General features: G+C 51.1%; 9 protein-coding genes across 9 annotated transcripts; 6 read left to right on the top strand and 3 right to left on the bottom strand.

Annotated features, from left to right (window-relative positions):
• Positions 1-268: 268 nt before the first annotated feature.
• On the bottom strand, positions 269-1,438 carry PMZ80_009786 (uncharacterized protein; the record flags this gene model as incomplete). The annotated part of the gene is made up of 1 exon (XM_064878179.1): positions 269-1,438. The coding sequence occupies one exon, from the start codon at positions 1,436-1,438 to the stop codon at positions 269-271; it is 1,170 nt and encodes a 389-aa protein (XP_064726287.1).
• A 615-nt stretch (positions 1,439-2,053) lies between these two features.
• On the top strand, positions 2,054-2,782 carry PMZ80_009785 (uncharacterized protein; the record flags this gene model as incomplete). Its single annotated transcript, XM_064878178.1, has 1 exon — positions 2,054-2,782. One exon carries the CDS (start codon positions 2,054-2,056, stop codon positions 2,780-2,782), a length of 729 nt encoding a protein of 242 aa, XP_064726286.1.
• A 1,068-nt stretch (positions 2,783-3,850) lies between these two features.
• On the top strand, positions 3,851-4,705 carry RCF2 (Replication factor C, subunit RFC4; the record flags this gene model as incomplete). The annotated part of the gene is made up of 1 exon (XM_064878177.1): positions 3,851-4,705. The coding sequence occupies one exon, from the start codon at positions 3,851-3,853 to the stop codon at positions 4,703-4,705; it is 855 nt and encodes a 284-aa protein (XP_064726285.1).
• Positions 4,706-5,797: 1,092 nt separating this feature from the next.
• Positions 5,798-6,532, top strand: PMZ80_009783 (uncharacterized protein; the record flags this gene model as incomplete). Its single annotated transcript, XM_064878176.1, has 1 exon — positions 5,798-6,532. The coding sequence occupies one exon, from the start codon at positions 5,798-5,800 to the stop codon at positions 6,530-6,532; it is 735 nt and encodes a 244-aa protein (XP_064726284.1).
• A 207-nt stretch (positions 6,533-6,739) lies between these two features.
• On the bottom strand, positions 6,740-8,283 carry PMZ80_009782 (uncharacterized protein; the record flags this gene model as incomplete). Its single annotated transcript, XM_064878175.1, has 2 exons — positions 6,740-8,074; positions 8,134-8,283. The coding sequence occupies 2 exons, from the start codon at positions 8,281-8,283 to the stop codon at positions 6,740-6,742; spliced, it is 1,485 nt and encodes a 494-aa protein (XP_064726283.1).
• A 1,279-nt stretch (positions 8,284-9,562) lies between these two features.
• PMZ80_009781 (uncharacterized protein) lies at positions 9,563-10,017 on the bottom strand (the record flags this gene model as incomplete). The annotated part of the gene is made up of 2 exons (XM_064878174.1): positions 9,563-9,935; positions 9,995-10,017. 2 exons carry the CDS (start codon positions 10,015-10,017, stop codon positions 9,563-9,565), a joined length of 396 nt encoding a protein of 131 aa, XP_064726282.1.
• A 383-nt stretch (positions 10,018-10,400) lies between these two features.
• SSL2 (DNA repair helicase RAD25) lies at positions 10,401-12,968 on the top strand (the record flags this gene model as incomplete). Its single annotated transcript, XM_064878173.1, has 1 exon — positions 10,401-12,968. One exon carries the CDS (start codon positions 10,401-10,403, stop codon positions 12,966-12,968), a length of 2,568 nt encoding a protein of 855 aa, XP_064726281.1.
• Positions 12,969-13,260: 292 nt separating this feature from the next.
• PMZ80_009779 (uncharacterized protein) lies at positions 13,261-13,761 on the top strand (the record flags this gene model as incomplete). Its single annotated transcript, XM_064878172.1, has 1 exon — positions 13,261-13,761. The coding sequence occupies one exon, from the start codon at positions 13,261-13,263 to the stop codon at positions 13,759-13,761; it is 501 nt and encodes a 166-aa protein (XP_064726280.1).
• Positions 13,762-14,307: 546 nt separating this feature from the next.
• Positions 14,308-15,648, top strand: PMZ80_009778 (uncharacterized protein; the record flags this gene model as incomplete). The annotated part of the gene is made up of 1 exon (XM_064878171.1): positions 14,308-15,648. One exon carries the CDS (start codon positions 14,308-14,310, stop codon positions 15,646-15,648), a length of 1,341 nt encoding a protein of 446 aa, XP_064726279.1.
• Positions 15,649-17,430: the final 1,782 nt, after the last annotated feature.

Raw genomic sequence — 17,430 nt, 5'->3', positions numbered from 1 at the left:
CCGCGCCGCTCAAAAGCTACCACTAGCCGACAAATTCGCCAAGTCTCAATTCGCGACTCCTTCCACGGAGAAGACCCTTTCAGACTCCTGCTTACATCTTTTGCCTGACACTCACACCACCCTTACGGCACCACGTTCGATCTCATGACATTCCAATAGATGATGGCACTTGGTGGTCCTTGTGCTGACATTGCTCTTCACCCCAGGCATGCCACCTTCGCTTCGTTATAGACACATGCAAGCTGCCTCACCTGATATCTGGATGGTATTAACCGCACTCAGTCTGCTGCGCTGTTGCTCTCGCCTGTGTTGAATTCCGTCTGAGGCTGTCCTCGGCTTGTTGTGTCGTATTGTCATGGCTCTTCAACCACTTCTCAAAGCCCCACCAATTGAGCCAACTCCCCATGCTCGTCGGTTGAGCTCCGTTATTGAAGTCTGGTGAATATGCATTACCATCGAACACGACAGCAAGATCGAGGTCTCGCTCACCTAAAGGATCGACCTCAACATGTGCATCAGTCGTGGCACTTTCTTCATTAGCCTCCTCCTGCTCGCTTCGTGCTTGCCTCAACTGCTCTATCTTCCACAGACGCTCCTTCTCCATAATGGCTTCGGTCTTCTCGAACAGGACTTTACACACGAACTTCTCTTCCTCCACATCATTCTCGTTCTGTATACGAATAATGTCGACCCTTGGGAACCAAGACTCGTACTTCTCGTACCAGAACCAGAAAGGGACATATTTCTGAGCGTTTGACAAGAATATGTCGGCGACCACTATCCCCTTAGTCTGAGCATTGGTCATGGTATCTGCGATATGCTGTCTCATCCTCACCCAATCCCACTGAGTGTTGTTCATGGCCTCCCACCACTGATTAGTATAGGGCTGCATCGTCCACTCATACGGTCCATGTTCAGCATACCAGTTACAAGCAGGCGCGCACTGCAACCTCCTAGAATTGGCCAATTCAATGCCACGATGATCATGACGTCCTCCAAGAAGAGCATCAAAGATGTCTTTGTGTGCCTTCATATGTTGCTGAAGGAGGGGTTTCGTCTTGCGAGTCAGGCAATAGTGCATAAAGCTGGTCTGCATGAACATCCGCTGATACAATTGCTCGCAGGCCTCAAAGCACTTGCGTTGTTTGGTTCTGCGGCCCGGCTTCGATCTCGCGACATCTGTCCGATAATGTGGATGAGCTTGACGAAGACCTTCGAGCTTTTGCTTGATGTTGGGAACTCGCTTCAACAACTTGGTGACGATCTGGTCACACACCGTCCATTTTTTACGCAGTTCGGCGTCGCTAGCGATGAGCTTGTCTAGAAGATCTGGTAGGTCGGGTGGTGGCGGATTGACACTACTGAGAGGATGTGCAGCAAGCTGGAGCGCGTGCGCCTCAACCGAAGATGTATCGCTAGCACTGTCGTCAATGTCCATGGCGAACGAGGGTCGTTGAAGAAGAGTCCGGCCAATGACTGCCAGCCTTTTAGATGCAGATCACGAGCAAGAACAAAATTTGGGGTTGTGATTCATTTGGGGTCGATTGTGTTCAGTGGTTCTGGGTGAAGTGTTTGCACTTTTCATGATCCTGCCATTCCCTACGAGCCGATTCGTGGCGGGCCAACAGGACGCGGTGTTCATCCTAGGGATGCGTCTAGAGACCACTCACTGCTTCCACACTTGCACAGAAAGCATTAAGACACTCCTATCGGCCACTATCTATTGTCAACAAGGAGTCTACAAAAGTGGTCCATTGTTCCAACACAAGCACAGCGCGGCGTCGTGGTCTTGCTTGAAGCTACACAAAGCATCATACATAAGAGGGAACAAGCGGCATTGTCATGTTGAACTGCGAGTGGTTGTTTCCTTTGGCGCCAATACACTGTGGTCGGTATGCATTGTTCAGCAGAATGGCATATAACTCCCACAACCCATCGCCCGAATGATGAGGACAGCAGGAAGCGAAACATACAGCCAGCAGAAGAAGACAATCTTCTTCTGTACCATACAATACAGCTATCGACATCGCCACACAGTTGCAGGTCAATCATCATGACAACCCCAACATACAACCCATACAAAGCTCTCTGCTTGGCGCGGGACGCCACCGACCAGCAGATTGAGAAGGCTTTTCGCCAGACATCATATGCCTACCACCCGGACCGGTATCCTGGAGATGCCGCTAAGGAGCAACATTACAAGTACTTGGTGAACTGTCGCGATGACCTGAAAGATCCTGCCAGGCGACAGAGCATAGACCGAAAACTACGCAATGTCGAAGCTACAGAGCGACAAGCAGCCAAAAATGCAGAACGAAAGGAACGTGCGGTTCAAGCAGCCAAGCAGCGACAAGCAGAGCGGGCAGTGGACCGGCAAGAACTTCCCTCAGGTCTCCAACGTCGGGATGCCCACAGGGGGCCACGACTTGGCCTGACCCCTAACCGGCGCTTACCCACGAGAAGGATCCAGACAACGTCGGACACATTGGCGTCAGTAGCAAACGCAGATACCCCTTCAACGCCGACAAGTCGACCCATACGCCCGATATATAGACCACCAGCAGTATCCGAAGAACGACGGCCACCTATAGAACGCCGCAACGCACAGAGGCAAGCGCCTCAGAGGCGACCGCTATTACACGCCGTCCCAGCCGAGCTGTACGAGCAGCAGGCTAGACTACGAAACACGGTGCAAGACAGCTGGATGCCTTACGACGACTGCTACACGTACATTCCTGCTGGATCCGAGGGCAAGACGGCGCCTCCGAAAGGAAATAGGTAAGCCATTGTAGATGACCCCACAGATTGACATACCACTTCTTAGATATATGAGCTATCGGGCTGGTCTCGAACTTGAACATGCGATCAAAAAATGATTGACAACGAATACAATTATGTATACCATGACCTCTTTCACCTGAAATATTTATCCTTGACCCCAGGTAGCCGGGTTGTCTTGTTAGCCTTGTGCTGAGTATTCTGACCTTCGATAATCCCGTGTCCGAGAGATCTCCGAGTTGACTCACCCTCAACAACTTGAACATCGCAGCGAAGATGGCCGGATGGCCTCAGTATCCGTCACATCCATTACCATAGTAGGAAGTTTTTGATGAGCCTGAGGCAAAGTGCCGCAAGACGCCATAATTGTTGGTCATCTCTTAGATTTATCTTTGTGCAAGTAGAATTTGAAACATGCCCGAGCAAGGGTAGCTGATGGAAAGTGCCTCATGTTGGTTACCTCATGTTAGCTCGTTTGGTCCTGTCGAACGCATCAGCGCTCGCGTCCTCCGTTCTCTGCTTTCTGAATGAAATGCTCAATAAGCCTGCCTTTACGAACAGCAGTGAGGCAATAATAACAACGAAGTACTGCAGGCCTTGTATGAGGTTAATGTAGTGAAGACTGGACAACAATTCGCGGAAAGAAATTGCCGAGAAGAGTAAAAGCCAAGCGTTATGCACGCTTAGCTCACGAGCTTGGAGCTCTTGCCGATGATGTCAGCCGCCTATCGCCAGCACTCGGTTAATCGAAATCATGGTTGCTGCTTCAAAGTCTCCGTCGTACTGACAAACTGAACCTGCCGCCATCTTTGCTCGTGAGGACGATCCTCTTAGAGTACTACATATCTGCGACGCACAGCTTTGACTGGCGTTCGTGTACATAACAGCCTCCAGCAGTCTTCGCAGTCTCTGCATTCGCCGTATCAGGACTGCTACACCCTCAAACAAGCTCGATCGAGCACACGATCACGACCTAACATCACGACACACAACGACGACCTGGTCAGAATAGCCACTAGCATTTACACTCTGTACACGACGATCTAACCCAGAACCACCCACCACCCACACAATGAAGCTCCTCACCAAAGAACAAGAACAAGCCCACTACAATGAAACCCTCAAAGGCGGCGCCCTCGGTGGTTTCGGCGGTCTCGCCCTCGGCACCCTAGGCGTAATCGGCGCCTCAAAACGCTACGCCTTCTTCCGCGGCCTGACACTACCCCTCCGCGCCTTCCTGATCACCTCAGCCGGCACATTCGGCGGCATCATCGCAGCCGACCACTGGAGTCGCTCATTCGAAAAAGCACAAAATCCCAAGGATGTAGAATTCCATGAGCGGGAGAAGCAGCGCGCAGAGGAGGCAAATGCAGGCAAGACGTTCACGGAGCGAGCCATGGATTTTGGGAAGAAGGAGAGATACAAGATCGTGGCGGGCAGTTGGATCGCGAGTATGGTTGCTGCGTTTTCGCTGGTTAATCGGAATAAGTATTTGAGTGGACAGCAGAAGCTAGTGCAGGCTCGTGTGTACGCGCAGTTCCTCACGCTCGGTGTCCTGGTTGCATCTGCCGCATTCGAGATCAGCGATAGCAAGAATGAGACGGGTCGCTACGAGACGGTGAAATATGTTGACCCGAAGGACCCGGAGCATAAGAGGATGTTGACGAGGCAGCAGGAGATTCCACAGGGTGACGCTGGCGACGAGCTGTGGAAGGATATGATTAAGGCTGAGGAGGATCGCATGAGGGAGAAGGAAGAAGATGAAAAGAGAATTCGGAAGGAACACGAAAAGAAGCATGCTAAGAAACATGCTAAGGAGCAGCCGAAGAAGGAAGGAAAGAAAGAGCAGCATAAGGAGGAGAAGGAAGAGGATCAAGAGCAGAGGAGTGGTGGCGAGGCTGATGAGAAGAAGGAGAAGTCGAAATAAGATCATGTTCATCTACGCAATGGAATATACGGGCGCAGCAGACTCCCCTGCTTGGATCCGTCCGATACAGTTCAGCAAAGCAAAGTAGAGCAATACCTTTGCGACAGGACAAGCGTCTATCAGGACTGATCGATTGCACCCTCCCCCTCTCCCTCCTCCCATGACGATTCCAGCAGGCGTTAGGGCGTCTATTCTCCTTCCAGATTCATCGCCGAAGCTCTTCGAAGTTGTCTGTGTATAGTGTAACGAAGAAACACGACTATGAGTTACTTAGCAGTATAGCAGAGCCACATGAAACAAAATTGGATCGACACAGTTACTAATTGTTGAACTATTTTTATGAATCAAGGATTATGGAAGGGCATGTTACACTGATCTACTGTGCTACAGTGCTACTGGTCTCTCCTATTTGTATTTAGATACCTACTCATGTCCTGTCCGCTGTTCGATCGAGCATGATGCATCGTTCCTGCTGACCGACATAGGCTGAGTATCGTTCCAACGTCCGTCAATGAACACTTTGTCTGATGTTGTTCCTATGCTGTAATAGTGATACATTATCCTGCCCATAGCGAGGAGCATCGAGCAATGTAATATTTCCAGCGATATATCTTCCAGGCCAACACAGTGTTCTTGTATACTAGAGTCACCTCTGTCTGTTAGATTTGCCTCTTAACTTGAACGAACCTCGAAGCTGATTATAATAGTGCGCACGATCCAACTCAACCTCAGGCGAGCAAAGCAGAGCGGGCATGCGAAAGTTGAGATCAATTGTCAGCACTATCAACGAACTTGATCAACGATGCTCTCGCGCCAGAAGCGTACTGTTGCTTCACTACAGGATATCCTTGATGCTCCTTGTTGTTCATGGTGCTATAGTAGACGTCTGCACTCAGCTTGGCTATCCCTTTGCTTTGTCTGGCTCCTCCACGTCGCAACTGTGAAGGGCACCATACACACAAAGAACAATAGCACAATAGCAACGAAACAGCTCTGGTGTTACATGCACATGGACCGGCTTCAGCCTGCAGCTTCGATGATGGTCATCTATACACTTGTAATCTCCTCCGTGGTTTCCAGAAATCATCGAATATGCGTTCCCTTAACCATCTCCTGACCTGCTTGGCTTGCCTACTTTTTCTTGCCGCAGATACCTGCGCCGCAAGAGGCACGCATCACCCTCCTGCTTCTGTTGAGCCCGACGTGGCAGATAGTGCAGGCAATGCTAACGAAAATGCTAACGGCAACGGCAACACCGACATGATCGCCTCAGCCACAGGCTTCGTAGGGGTTAAAGTCGAGTCTCTCCGCGCGACTGAGACCGGAATTGCAACAGGCAATAAACTCAGTGCCACCGGCAAGCCAAACTCAGCTCAAGACGATGCGGCAGGACCAGAAGCAGGACCAAGTGTTCCCGCCAGTTCCGCTCTCCAGAAAACCGCATCAGCAATCGGAACCATGAGCGCCAACATCGACGCACCACAATCAGACTCTCCCGCCGCCAAACGATCCCCAGATCCAGCTCCCTACATCTCCACTGCCCAACTTTTCGCCCGCAAGAACCCAGTATACTTCGACCTGAAGTGCTTTGGCAGCGATATGGAAGCCAACTCCCGATACTGCGGTGACAAAAGCGAGAAAGAGATTGATGGATATTGGTGCGAAAAGAACTGCAAGTGCATGTGGACTGGCTGTATCGAGTGTAATGTCAAAGGCTTGGGGAAGGGATGTGACCAGGAGACTGTGGAGGCCAGTTGTAGGGAGAAGAAGACGACGTGGAATTGTCAGTGTTTCGATCAGAGGGATGGGGATGTCCAGCAGTGTTAGGTAGGCCGTGGAGGGATGGTATGTGGGTTGCGGAGAGGGGATGGCGCGGGCTTGGAGAGAAGAGGCGGATGGTTTGTGACGTGCGATGAGGTAAATATACATTATCGAGGATCAACGTCGGAGGAATTGTCATAGAGACGCTGGTTTCATTTTTTGGTGACTGACGTTTCGGGTAAGATGTACCACTTGATATGGATCGAGACAATGCTAATGTCGTCCATATCCCTGGTGATTGTAGTTTGGAGGCGGTGGAGGAGGGAAGGACATGTTCGGAAATGGACCAGGAAAGCCTGCAGCTCCTGGTGGCGGAGGCGGTGGAGGCCATGGTCCGGACCAGTTCGCTGGCCTTGGGGGAATCATGCCGGCTAATCCCGGAGGAGGCTGAAAGAGAGGCATTGATGCACTTTGAGGCTGCTGATGATGTTGAAATGTAGAGGCCGAATCATACGACGGCTGTGGAGGTTGTGAGAACTGTTGAGGTGGAGGTGGTGGCGGTGGTTGCTGACCCTGAAGCCGACTTGGAAACCGTGGTGGCTCAGGGGAATACGTGCGCGCGTGCATCGTTCGAGGTATACTCGGCTTCCGATCTCGAGAACTAACTCGTTGAGGCGAAGGACTGCGGGAGTATGACCTTGACCTGCTCCCAGAGCTGCTATAGCGTCTTCTCTTCCTCGGACTTCTGCTTGAGCTTCTGCTGCTGCCCCTACTTCTTGACCTGCCGCGACCACCAGCGCTGTTATCTCCTCCTCGACTCTTCTTCATGTTCTCGCAGAATGATCTTGACCAGCCATAACATGTGTCGCCCACCAGATCGCCTGCTTCGTTCTTATAGGAGATTTGGCCCATCTCGTCAATATCTGCGACTATCCCCTCGTCCTCGAGAGCAGCGTATGGATCGTCTATTGATTTGACGTCTTTGAGGAAGTCCTTCATGGCCTGAACGAGGCCGTCGTCGGCCGGACCAGCTGGAAGTTGTATGGCTCGTATTTTATCTGGACGCATTGGCCGAGAGGAATTTGGCACAATATGTGGCATGAGGTTTGCTGCTGGGAGATCGAAGAAGGGAGCAGCAGGGTCGCCATGAGTAGCTGGCATGATCCAGGGTAATTCTTTCGATGCCTTCGTCTCTGGCTGGGCAGTCGCTGTTACCTCTACAGCTGTGCCGGAGAGAGCTTCGCGCAGCCTCGCTAGGGTATCTCGATCGCAGTATCCCTCGTCTCCCCATATTTGAACAAGGTCGTTTAGCCTCTTCGTGGTCCTTGATTTCTTCTCCGCCGCTGCACTGGCGAAGAGCTCGGCCAGAGATGTTGAGAGTTGCTCTCGAGCATGTCTTTGAATCTTTTCATCGCGGCCGTGATATTTGACATGATGAAAGATGTCGTTGAGGATATACAGAACGTGTAGTTGTCGCCGGCACGACCGTGTCGAGCTGTCCTGGGGAAGTGTTGCTACGTTCTTGCTGAGGATAGCCAGGTACTTGCTGAATGCAGTCGACCTCAAGGAAGAAGGTAGGATGTGCTGTAGTAGCCATGACTTCGTGCTCTATTACATGTTCAGTAAGCTCAATCGGCTTCGCGACCATTGTTCAAATGCCTGCCAACCTGTATATTCGCGGGTGTACATGTGCATATGCTTGCTTCGAGAAGAGTATGGAAAGTGGTCAAATCATCACGGCTCACTTTCGTGACATCTGGTCGAAGGCACGATGCAAGTAGAGTCGCTTTAGCAATCGATAACCCGTGCGCCGACATTGTATCTGTTCTTCTGCGATGGGATCGTACATAAGGTGAATATCGACGGCTGCCAGTGAGCAGGAACTCACGGTAGTGATTGCCTCAGGCACCAGTCTATGCTACTTCGAGAGATTACGTAAGCAATTGATACGGAAACTCAGGAGCTTCTGACCAGAACTTTGCGGAAAACGTTAGGCAAGTCCAGCATCTCGGAATGCTCACATTGCGTTTCCGGTGTTTATGTGATGGTCTGCACCCATCGTCTCTCAGCTCGAGTAATATGGACAATACTATGTCGGAATTCCGATCGCTGTCTATGGCTGCTCTCGGTTCGGTTCGGCACACGTTGGGCATCAATAGTACATTCTACACCTCACTGGCAGCCGGACTGTTTCTCGGTCCAGAGAAAATGACATGCCCCGAGCCGAAGTGGTGGACTCTCGATCGCGTGATCTTTGCACAGTAATTGCTGAGGGCACAATTCCGCAAGCCGCTTGTCTTCGCGGACTGTTGCTTATTGTGGTCTGACCAACACTCTCGTGATTCTCCAATAGTTGCCTGATCTCTCAAAGAACGGTGCTACATAGGCAGTCGTGCCGGAATTGTGGGATGCACGGTCTGATATATATCTATTGTCACATCCAATCTTCTTTCACGCTTTCTATTCGTGTTCGCTAATCGTTGTCGCTCAAAGCCCCTCTACTCATACACTGACTGTACTCCTGCTGCTACTCAGAAGCTCAATCTGATCAAAGTGCTCTGCCAGGTCTTGATCGCAACCTCTTGTACATCATCGGGCCGCAACCACAGCCCAAACCTCGGCACAAAATACAGTTCATTGGAGAGCCATAGAACACAACAACAATCTGCAAAGCAGCAGGAACGGTACAATGTCGACGACTTTGGCAACATCCGCTATTCGACACTTCTCCGCACAAGCATCTCGACCAGTCTCCCGAACACAATCGGCCATGACTTCGGCGCTTGTCGCATCTGCCGTAGTGCTTCCGTTCGTACCTCCAGCGATGGAAAGTGCTAAAGAAAGGCGGCTCGGTCGACCGCATGCTGATCAGAAGCACCAAGCACCTCTTTGTCGACACCCGTGATGGATCGATCTTTGCAAGCACAAATACCTCGGCATACCGCAATTGTATATGGCGTTCTGGTGTTTCCAGCACGGAGAACTACTGTCCCAGACACATTCATGAGATGAGATTGGGGGTGTTTGGCGTTGGGTCCGGAAATCTTAGGCGTTGAGTGGTATTAAACCTCGGATCACTGATTGAATGCAATCTTCTTAACTGAAACGGTCACCCTTTTTGCTTCGGTATGGTTCTCCCTCATATTTGCTTCTCTCGCGCACGCGCTGGTCGTTATCGACAGGCGCATGGCCAACAGGAGCTGCGTCTTCACTGATCTCGCTACTCGGGCTGCCAGCATGGTCTAGTCCTCGCACACTAGATGCTGCACTCTCAGCTTTGGGAGCTGACTTCTTCGATTTCGGAGAGGCATCTGAAGGGCCGCTAGCATATCCTGATGCTTCTAGTCTAGCCAACCGGTTCTTCTTCTTCATCTCCTGCTCATATCTCGCTTGCCTGTCGGCATTGATTTGTTGCTTCGCAAAGTAGTAGGCTCCTCCGCCTGCTACACATAGAACGCCCCAGCCGTACCTGTAGGAGCTCGAGTCAGCCAGGGTGCGAAAGTGACAGGCAAACCAGCCATCACTTACCAAGTCGACCGAACTGTGTTCATCGTGGTCACAGTAGTGCAAGGAGGCTGAATTGATAGGGGGACAATATCACTTGGTGGCAGTGTCAGTTGCGTATTCCAACACTACGATTGAAAGAAATAATGCTATGGTACATCGAACAACTCCTTTCTTCTATCATTTCGGAGCTGGTCAACTGCGACTGTAGTGGTCTGACATAATTCGCTTGTCACAACCGAGACTGGAAGGCGCTAGCGGCAAAACCACGGATATTCGAGCCGGTGCCTGCGCTCAGTACTAACTTTACGATCATTGTCTGTTCGTTCCTCCCTCTTCAGGTCAGATGCACTGATCTCCTCGACAAGTCGCCAATCCTACGACTTTCGAGTATTAGTATCACTTCCAATTACCGTTCTAGTATTCCATCATGCCGCCTGCAAAGCGCAAGGCAGCCGACGACGGCATTGGTCGAGCGTCGAAGAGATCAACCCCTGCTCCTGCAACGCCACAGAGCGTTGATTCTCTTAGCGACGACGATTACGCCGAGTCAGAAGATGAAGGCCTTGACGAGGAAGGAGGCAAAATCAAATTGAGCGCTGCTCAGGCCCAGAGGCAAAAAGACCAAAAGGCTGCGATTACCAAACTCAACAAGCGCACTCAATTCTCGAGAATCTCCAGGCTCACCGGGAAATCGTCGCGGCTCTTCGGTCAGAAGGACTTTCATGACCTAGGTCTGAAGAAAGATCATGAGAACCGCCCCATATGGATAGACGCTCGAGTCTCCGAGGGCTCATCCAAAGGGCCCAAGATCACTCTCGAGTCATTCGCTCCCAATGCCTCAAAGGCAACAGATCTCCTCACTACCATTGCCGAACCCGTCTCTCGTCCTGCCCATCTTCATGAATATCGCTTGACCGAACATAGTCTCTATGCCGCTCTTTCCGTAGGTCTTAAGGGCGACGATATCATAAATGCCCTCGAGAAGTTTTGCAAAACAAATGTACCCGATGGAATCAAAGCCTTTATTGAACGGAACACCCTGACTTATGGCAAAGTTCGTTTCGTGCTGAGGGACAATAAGTTTTATGTCGAGTCCGAGGATGATGAGGTCATCTACAAACTGCTTACAGACTCTGTCATTTCTGGCTGTAAAGCTGCGGGTGCTGAGGTCCAGACTGGAACCATTCAGACCAAGGCTACTGTCATACAGGGCACTGCTGGGGCGAAAGGCCAGACGCAGGTTTCTCAACAGCAAGGCGAGATCCCTAGGGATGATCCAGCTGCTGAGAACGAGGCTATGATCCAGGCTCTTCGTGATGAAGACGACGATGAAGATAGCTTCAGACAGACTCACTCATTCGAAATAGCCAAGGGCACCCGAGAAACCGTTGCCCAGAGATGTCTCGAGATTGGACTACCTGGTGTCTCCGAGTATGACTTCAATAACGACAAAAACAATCCGAATTTGCCCATCGATCTGAAACCGCAGACACAGATACGTCCATACCAGGAGAAAGCTCTCAGCAAGATGTTCGGCAATGGCCGTGGTAAAAGCGGCATCATTGTTTTACCTTGCGGTGCAGGAAAGACTCTGGTTGGTATTACAGCTGCCTGTCATATCAAGAAGAAAATCGTCGTGCTCTGTACGTCTGCCATGTCTGTCTACCAATGGGCTTCCGAGTTCAAAAAGTGGTCCGATGTCAGAGATGAAGACGTGACATCCTTCTCTTCCTCCGAGAAAAAGAAATTCCCTGGCGAGGCAGGTATTCTTGTGTCAACATATAGTATGATGTGCATTGATCCCGAGGGCCCGAGATGTGCATACGACACCAAAAACATGCTGCAGTGGGTTCAGAGTCAAGAATGGGGCCTCATGATCCTCGATGAGGTGCATGTGGTTCCGGCAAAGATGTTTCGAAAAGTCCAGGACACGGTTCGAGCACATTGCAAGCTTGGTCTTACAGCTACGCTCCTCCGAGAGGACGACAAAATAACAGATTTGAACTATCTGATTGGGCCAAAGCTCTATGAGGCCAATTGGATGGAGCTCGCAAACCAAGGGCACATAGCCAAAGTGCAGTGTGCTGAGGTATGGTGTCCTATGTCTATGGAATTCTACCAGGAGTACCAGAAAGCCTCTTCGCGCAAGCAGCTGCTTTACTACGCTTGCAACCCCATCAAGTTTCAGGTCTGTCAATTCTTGATTAACTACCATGAAAATAGAGGCGACAAAATCATCGTCTTCTCGGACAACATTTTCGCACTTGAACACTATGCCAAAGCGATGATGAAACCTTTCATTCATGGTCAAACCAGCAACAAAGAGAGACAAGATGTTCTAGAGAACTTCCAGCACAACGAGATCATCAACACTATCTTCCTGTCGAAGATTGGTGACACCTCACTTGACCTCCCAGAAGCTACCTGCCTCATTCAGATATCCTCACACTATGGATCTCGCAGACAGGAAGCGCAGCGGTTGGGAAGAATTCTACGAGCCAAACGTCGAAACGACGAGGGTTTCAACGCATTCTTCTATTCACTTGTCTCCAAGGATACCACTGAAATGGCTTACTCTGCGAAACGTCAGGCCTTCCTTGTCGACCAGGGATATTCTTTCAAGACCATCACGCATTTGCAAGGTATGGATCAAATGCCAAATCTGATGTACAAGGATCCTCGTGAGCGGATGGAACTGCTCTCGGAGGTTATGCTTGTGAGCGAAGATCAAGGTGACCTCGAGAAGGGCGCAAATAACCTGTGGGCAACGGACAAAGGGCCTAGAGGCAGAGGCAGCAACAAGAAGAAGGGTCTCACAGGAGTGAGGAGGACTGCTGGTTCACTGGCTGAGATGGGAGGTGGTGGTATCATGGCTCCTATCTATCAAGAGCGGCAGCGTGGTGCTCAGACTGCGGACAAGAATAGTTTCTTCGAGAAGGAGAAAAGGAGGAGAACTGCGCTTGAGAAGAAGAGGAGGGCTGAAGCATCAAAGTAGATGCACAAGGGAGAGCGAATGATGTTTTGCTGATATGGAATATGCTTGGTCAATAATTGGATGATATCTAGCATTGTCGCCTCATAGCTACAGGGTCGGCCATGAACGAATCTCGCAACTATCTCGTTTGCGAGAATTACGCGCTTCAACGCCATCTCTTAGGGTCAACAATTTGCTCGTTCAATTGGGAAGTCATGAATCATCACTTCTCCTGGTCAAGCAGCATACTGTACAATCATTCTTTACTCAATGGACTTCTCTTCCGCCCACCAACCACCAACCACCGCTCGCAATGTCAACCTCAAACCTCGGTCTCAACGCCTCTACCCTCCGCTCCTCCCTCCCCATCCTGACCGGCGCCCTCTACACCCTCGGCATCTACGGCGGTCTCCACACCCTCCGCGACCCCACCAGCGGCGCCAAATCCTTCGGCATCATCCTCCCAAACTCAACACCAACGAACACCGAAACCGCATACACACGCATCCACGGCATCCGCAACTTCGCGAACGGAGCCATTGGACTATCTATGCTCGCGTTCCTGGAGTACTCGAGTTACTGCACGAGTTTTACTACGGGGCCGCTTGTGACGACGGCGGTGAAGAAGATGTTGGGGTATAGTATGCTTATTGGGGCTGTTGTGGGGGTTAGTGATGGGTGGACGTTGTATCAGTTTAGCGAGGCGGAGGGTTTGGACGGGGAGGCTAAGGAAACGGCGAAGAGGCAGAGGGTGGGGCATGTTGGGATGGCGGTTGTGCCGGCTGTGTTGGGGGTGGGGTGGTTATATGCTTGAGGGCAGGTGCGATGTTACAGCTCGAGGGCAAATGTGATGGTGACTTCTCATCGTGGGGAGTCTGTGTACATCAAATGATTCTCCGGCTCAATGTCTTCTCGAGCGAACGAGACTATCTTCTTAGCTTCATTTGTATGACCAATCACAAGTTGTGCCGTGGCACGTTCCGTGCTCCGACCCACAAAAGCTCTATCTTCCGTGCCATAGACGTTCTCATCTTCCAGCTTACCTTGTCGTTACCACATTCGAAGCAACGTGCTATACTAAGATGCTGTGCCAAGTTCAACATCTCCAGGCATTTTTCGGATGTCTCGAGTACATCAACAAGTCTTACCCTGCTCTCGATTTTGGGTGATACTTCTTCTCTTTGGTACTTTGATCGGCACACTCTACTTCCTCGACATCTGGAACATGAAGCACTTCGCCTCGGTTGCCACAGCCGGACTGCTGTCGAGCACAGCATACGCTGCTCCTCAGAGCATCAGCCCTTCGTCATGTCCGACTTCTCCACCAGCAGACCTAGGGTGGTATCCTCCAAACAAAACCATGATCAACGATCTCGACAGAGTTCTATATGGTGGAGACATTTACGGCTACATCTTCAACTCGTCAACCACACCACCCGGCATCCCCTATCAGACCTACAATTGGTGCAACATGCCCCACGCCCGACGCCAGGAATACACCACTCCCCCCTCCGTCTACTCGCTCAAGTACGTCGAGGTAATCCACCGCCACCACAAACGCACGCCCTACGCCAGCAACACCTTCCCCGTCGAAACTGGCACCTGGCTTTGCAACGACGAAAGCCTTTACTACTACGGCGCCCCATCCGATAATAACGCCGCTCAAATAGCATGGTCAATCACACAATCCCCCACCAACCCCTTCAAACCAACCGGTTTCCAAAACAGCACCTGTCAATTCCCCCAGATCACTAGCGAGGGCCTCCTCGACAGCCGACAGCACGGCGCAGATTTATTCGGCATCTACCACGATCTCCTCTCATTCCTCCCCAGCACCTTCGATCCCGAGAAGGTGAAATTCCGCGTCACCAACAACGTAATCACGTCCCAAGTCGCTTCCCAAATCGCAACAGGACTGTACCCCTCCCTAGCCGGCACCCGTCTCCCAGTCACAGTCCAGCCCACAGACGTCGATTCTCTCGAACCCCAATACCCCTGTCCCGCGTCGGACTCATCCTACGAGTCCTATGGCGTGGGAAGTGATGACCCGTCATGGCGCGAACATCTCGATGCACCAGAGACCACCCAGCTCTTCGCGGAGTTGGATCGTGTGAGCGGTGTCAATACCTCTGACAGTGACTGGCATAACTGGTTCGACCATTACTTCGATAACCTCTCCGCGAAACTCTGCCACGCAAAGTCTCTTCCCTGCAACATCAACGACTCTGCACTCTGCGTGACACCCTCCATGGCAGACGCAGTTTTCAGAAGGGGATTGTACGAGTACAGCTATATCTACCGCGACAGTCCGCATTCGCTATCCGCGAGTGTTGCGAGTTACGGTGTGTATATGGCTGAACTCGCGGCGAATATCCGTGCCGTGATGGATGGGAGTAGTGAGGTGCTATACAGACATAATGTCGCACATGACGGGAGTATGTCGAGGTTGCTCAGTATACTCCAGGTTGATGTTATGGTTTGGCCGGGCATGGGGAGTGAGATTGTTTTTGAGTTGTGGCAGAAAGCTTCCAGTGGCTGCTGGTTTGTGAGAGTGCTGTGGAAAGGACAACCGCTGCGAAGCTCGAATCCGATGCTGGGGTCGTTGGATATGGTGCCTGTGGACGCGTTGTTGGGATATGTTGATGGGTTGGTGGGCATCAATGCGAATAAGGTGTTGGGCTTGTGTTCTGAGGAGTCGTGAGGAAGGGGATCAGCGCTGGCCAGCAGTGCAGTGTAGTAGTACAATTCGAGGCCGCGTGTTCGACTGAGAGCAATTGCCTCCAATGATCTGATGAGACACGTGGTTAAGTCAACGAGAACGATTGTACAGAATGGCATGAGAAGCTGGATCCATACCGAACTGTCACCCCCTCGAGTTTCACGACTCACTTGTCTCTATAAATAATGCGTACAGCTACAAAATGAACACTGGACGCTCTCAGCAGCGCCCTATTGTGACCTTCGCACCTTGCTGTCTGATCAACCATGTCAGGTATTTTTGACAAATTTGCAACTCTGCAAGGGCCATCTATCACGGTTTTCCCGGTGTCCCACCCAGCAAGCACTTCTCACCACTATGCTACGTTAATGCCGGCAATTTTATTACAATCAGAATCTCACTTTACCATCATGTCGCTTCAGTTCTGAGCGATGCAGAATCGTCTCGATTAGCTCGTTTGCTGAAGAGAAAGAGCTAGAAGGGGAAAACCACGAACTCTCACGAGGGCATCATGATATGGTGGAATAATTTCATTCTACCGTTCACACAGCTTGTTTGCCCACCAGCTATTAAGAGAGGCCTCCACGACAAGTAGTCTGCAAAGAAAGGACGAGTATAATACACGACCCGCCGTATATGCCACATTATACACCGGTACGATCCTGCAAACACATGACCTCCGACAATACATGGTAGCACGGTGTAGAGAAGATAGACGGTATCCAGAGGAACCTCTGCAAAATCATCTCTGCATCGTGCCAAGGCCCTAGCGCCAAGGCGGTGGTTATTCGGCCGAGTCTCGACATGTAGAACGACTTGGTCCGAGCATCCGGAGCCGCGATCGCACCCATCGTTGCTTGCCAGAATATTGACTCTAAGGAGGAGCACAGCGCCAGAGAAGAACATAGTTGTGGTTCGGGTTTGGGCCAGGCCTCCATCAGCTGGATAGCTGTATTTCCAAGGTATTCTTCCGTATTTGTAGTGTGACGCAGCATGGTTTGCAGGAAGATCTTGATTGATAGCGCTTTGGCCGTGAGGAACGCCTCCCCTGGACATGCGGTACTGTTCAGCTGGATGGCGGTATCCAGGGATTTGATTATTCGCCGGAGGTATAACTTGTCACTGGTAGAGAGCTGCTCGTTTCGGATATACGTGTGTTGCAACGTAGTTACTTGTCCTATACTGGTGAGGATGAGGTAGGCTACTTCCTTGGCGGGGACGGAGAACATCGTGTCGAATATGCCGGTCTTCTCGATCGTTGGCAATAATGTCGCGTCATGCCGGGTGAAGAGAAGAAGGCCCTGCAGGATTGTACTTGAGGGGACAATCAGCTTTTGGAACTTATTAGCTTGCGGGTGTGTACAAACCGTGGGATTATTTGTGATGTCAAACGTGTTGGTGGATAGTTCGGATTCCGAGAACGAAACGTGATGATCTGGAGGAGGCCCGAGAGATGGATTTTCCATGCTTGAATATTGCCTAAAGCTTGCTGTTTGAGAGTGAATCATCAGCAAGGGTTCAGGCAAAGCCATGAAGGCGTGGCATTAGGTAGCAAGACGGACATCGAGAACTGTAAGTGTGAGTATGGCCGCGACGACACTATCACTGAGAGTCTCACACCCATCACTGAGGCGCTCCCGCACGGATCGAATTGCCCTGCCTGCATCAACAACGAATTGAACTCCATGATGTTGCATCCGTGATGCATAGACATGCTGGGCAAAGTACAGGGAGACATCGCGCATGGTAGGATCGGGAAGAAAG

Source organism: Knufia obscura, assembly GCF_036327395.1.
Source record: "Knufia obscura strain CCFEE 5817 isolate CBS 148926 chromosome Unknown scaffold_14, whole genome shotgun sequence".
Taxonomy (NCBI): Eukaryota; Fungi; Ascomycota; class Eurotiomycetes; order Chaetothyriales; family Trichomeriaceae; genus Knufia; species Knufia obscura.
The sequence above is the reverse complement of the archived record's forward strand: the minus strand, read 5'-3'. Positions and strand labels throughout refer to the sequence as shown.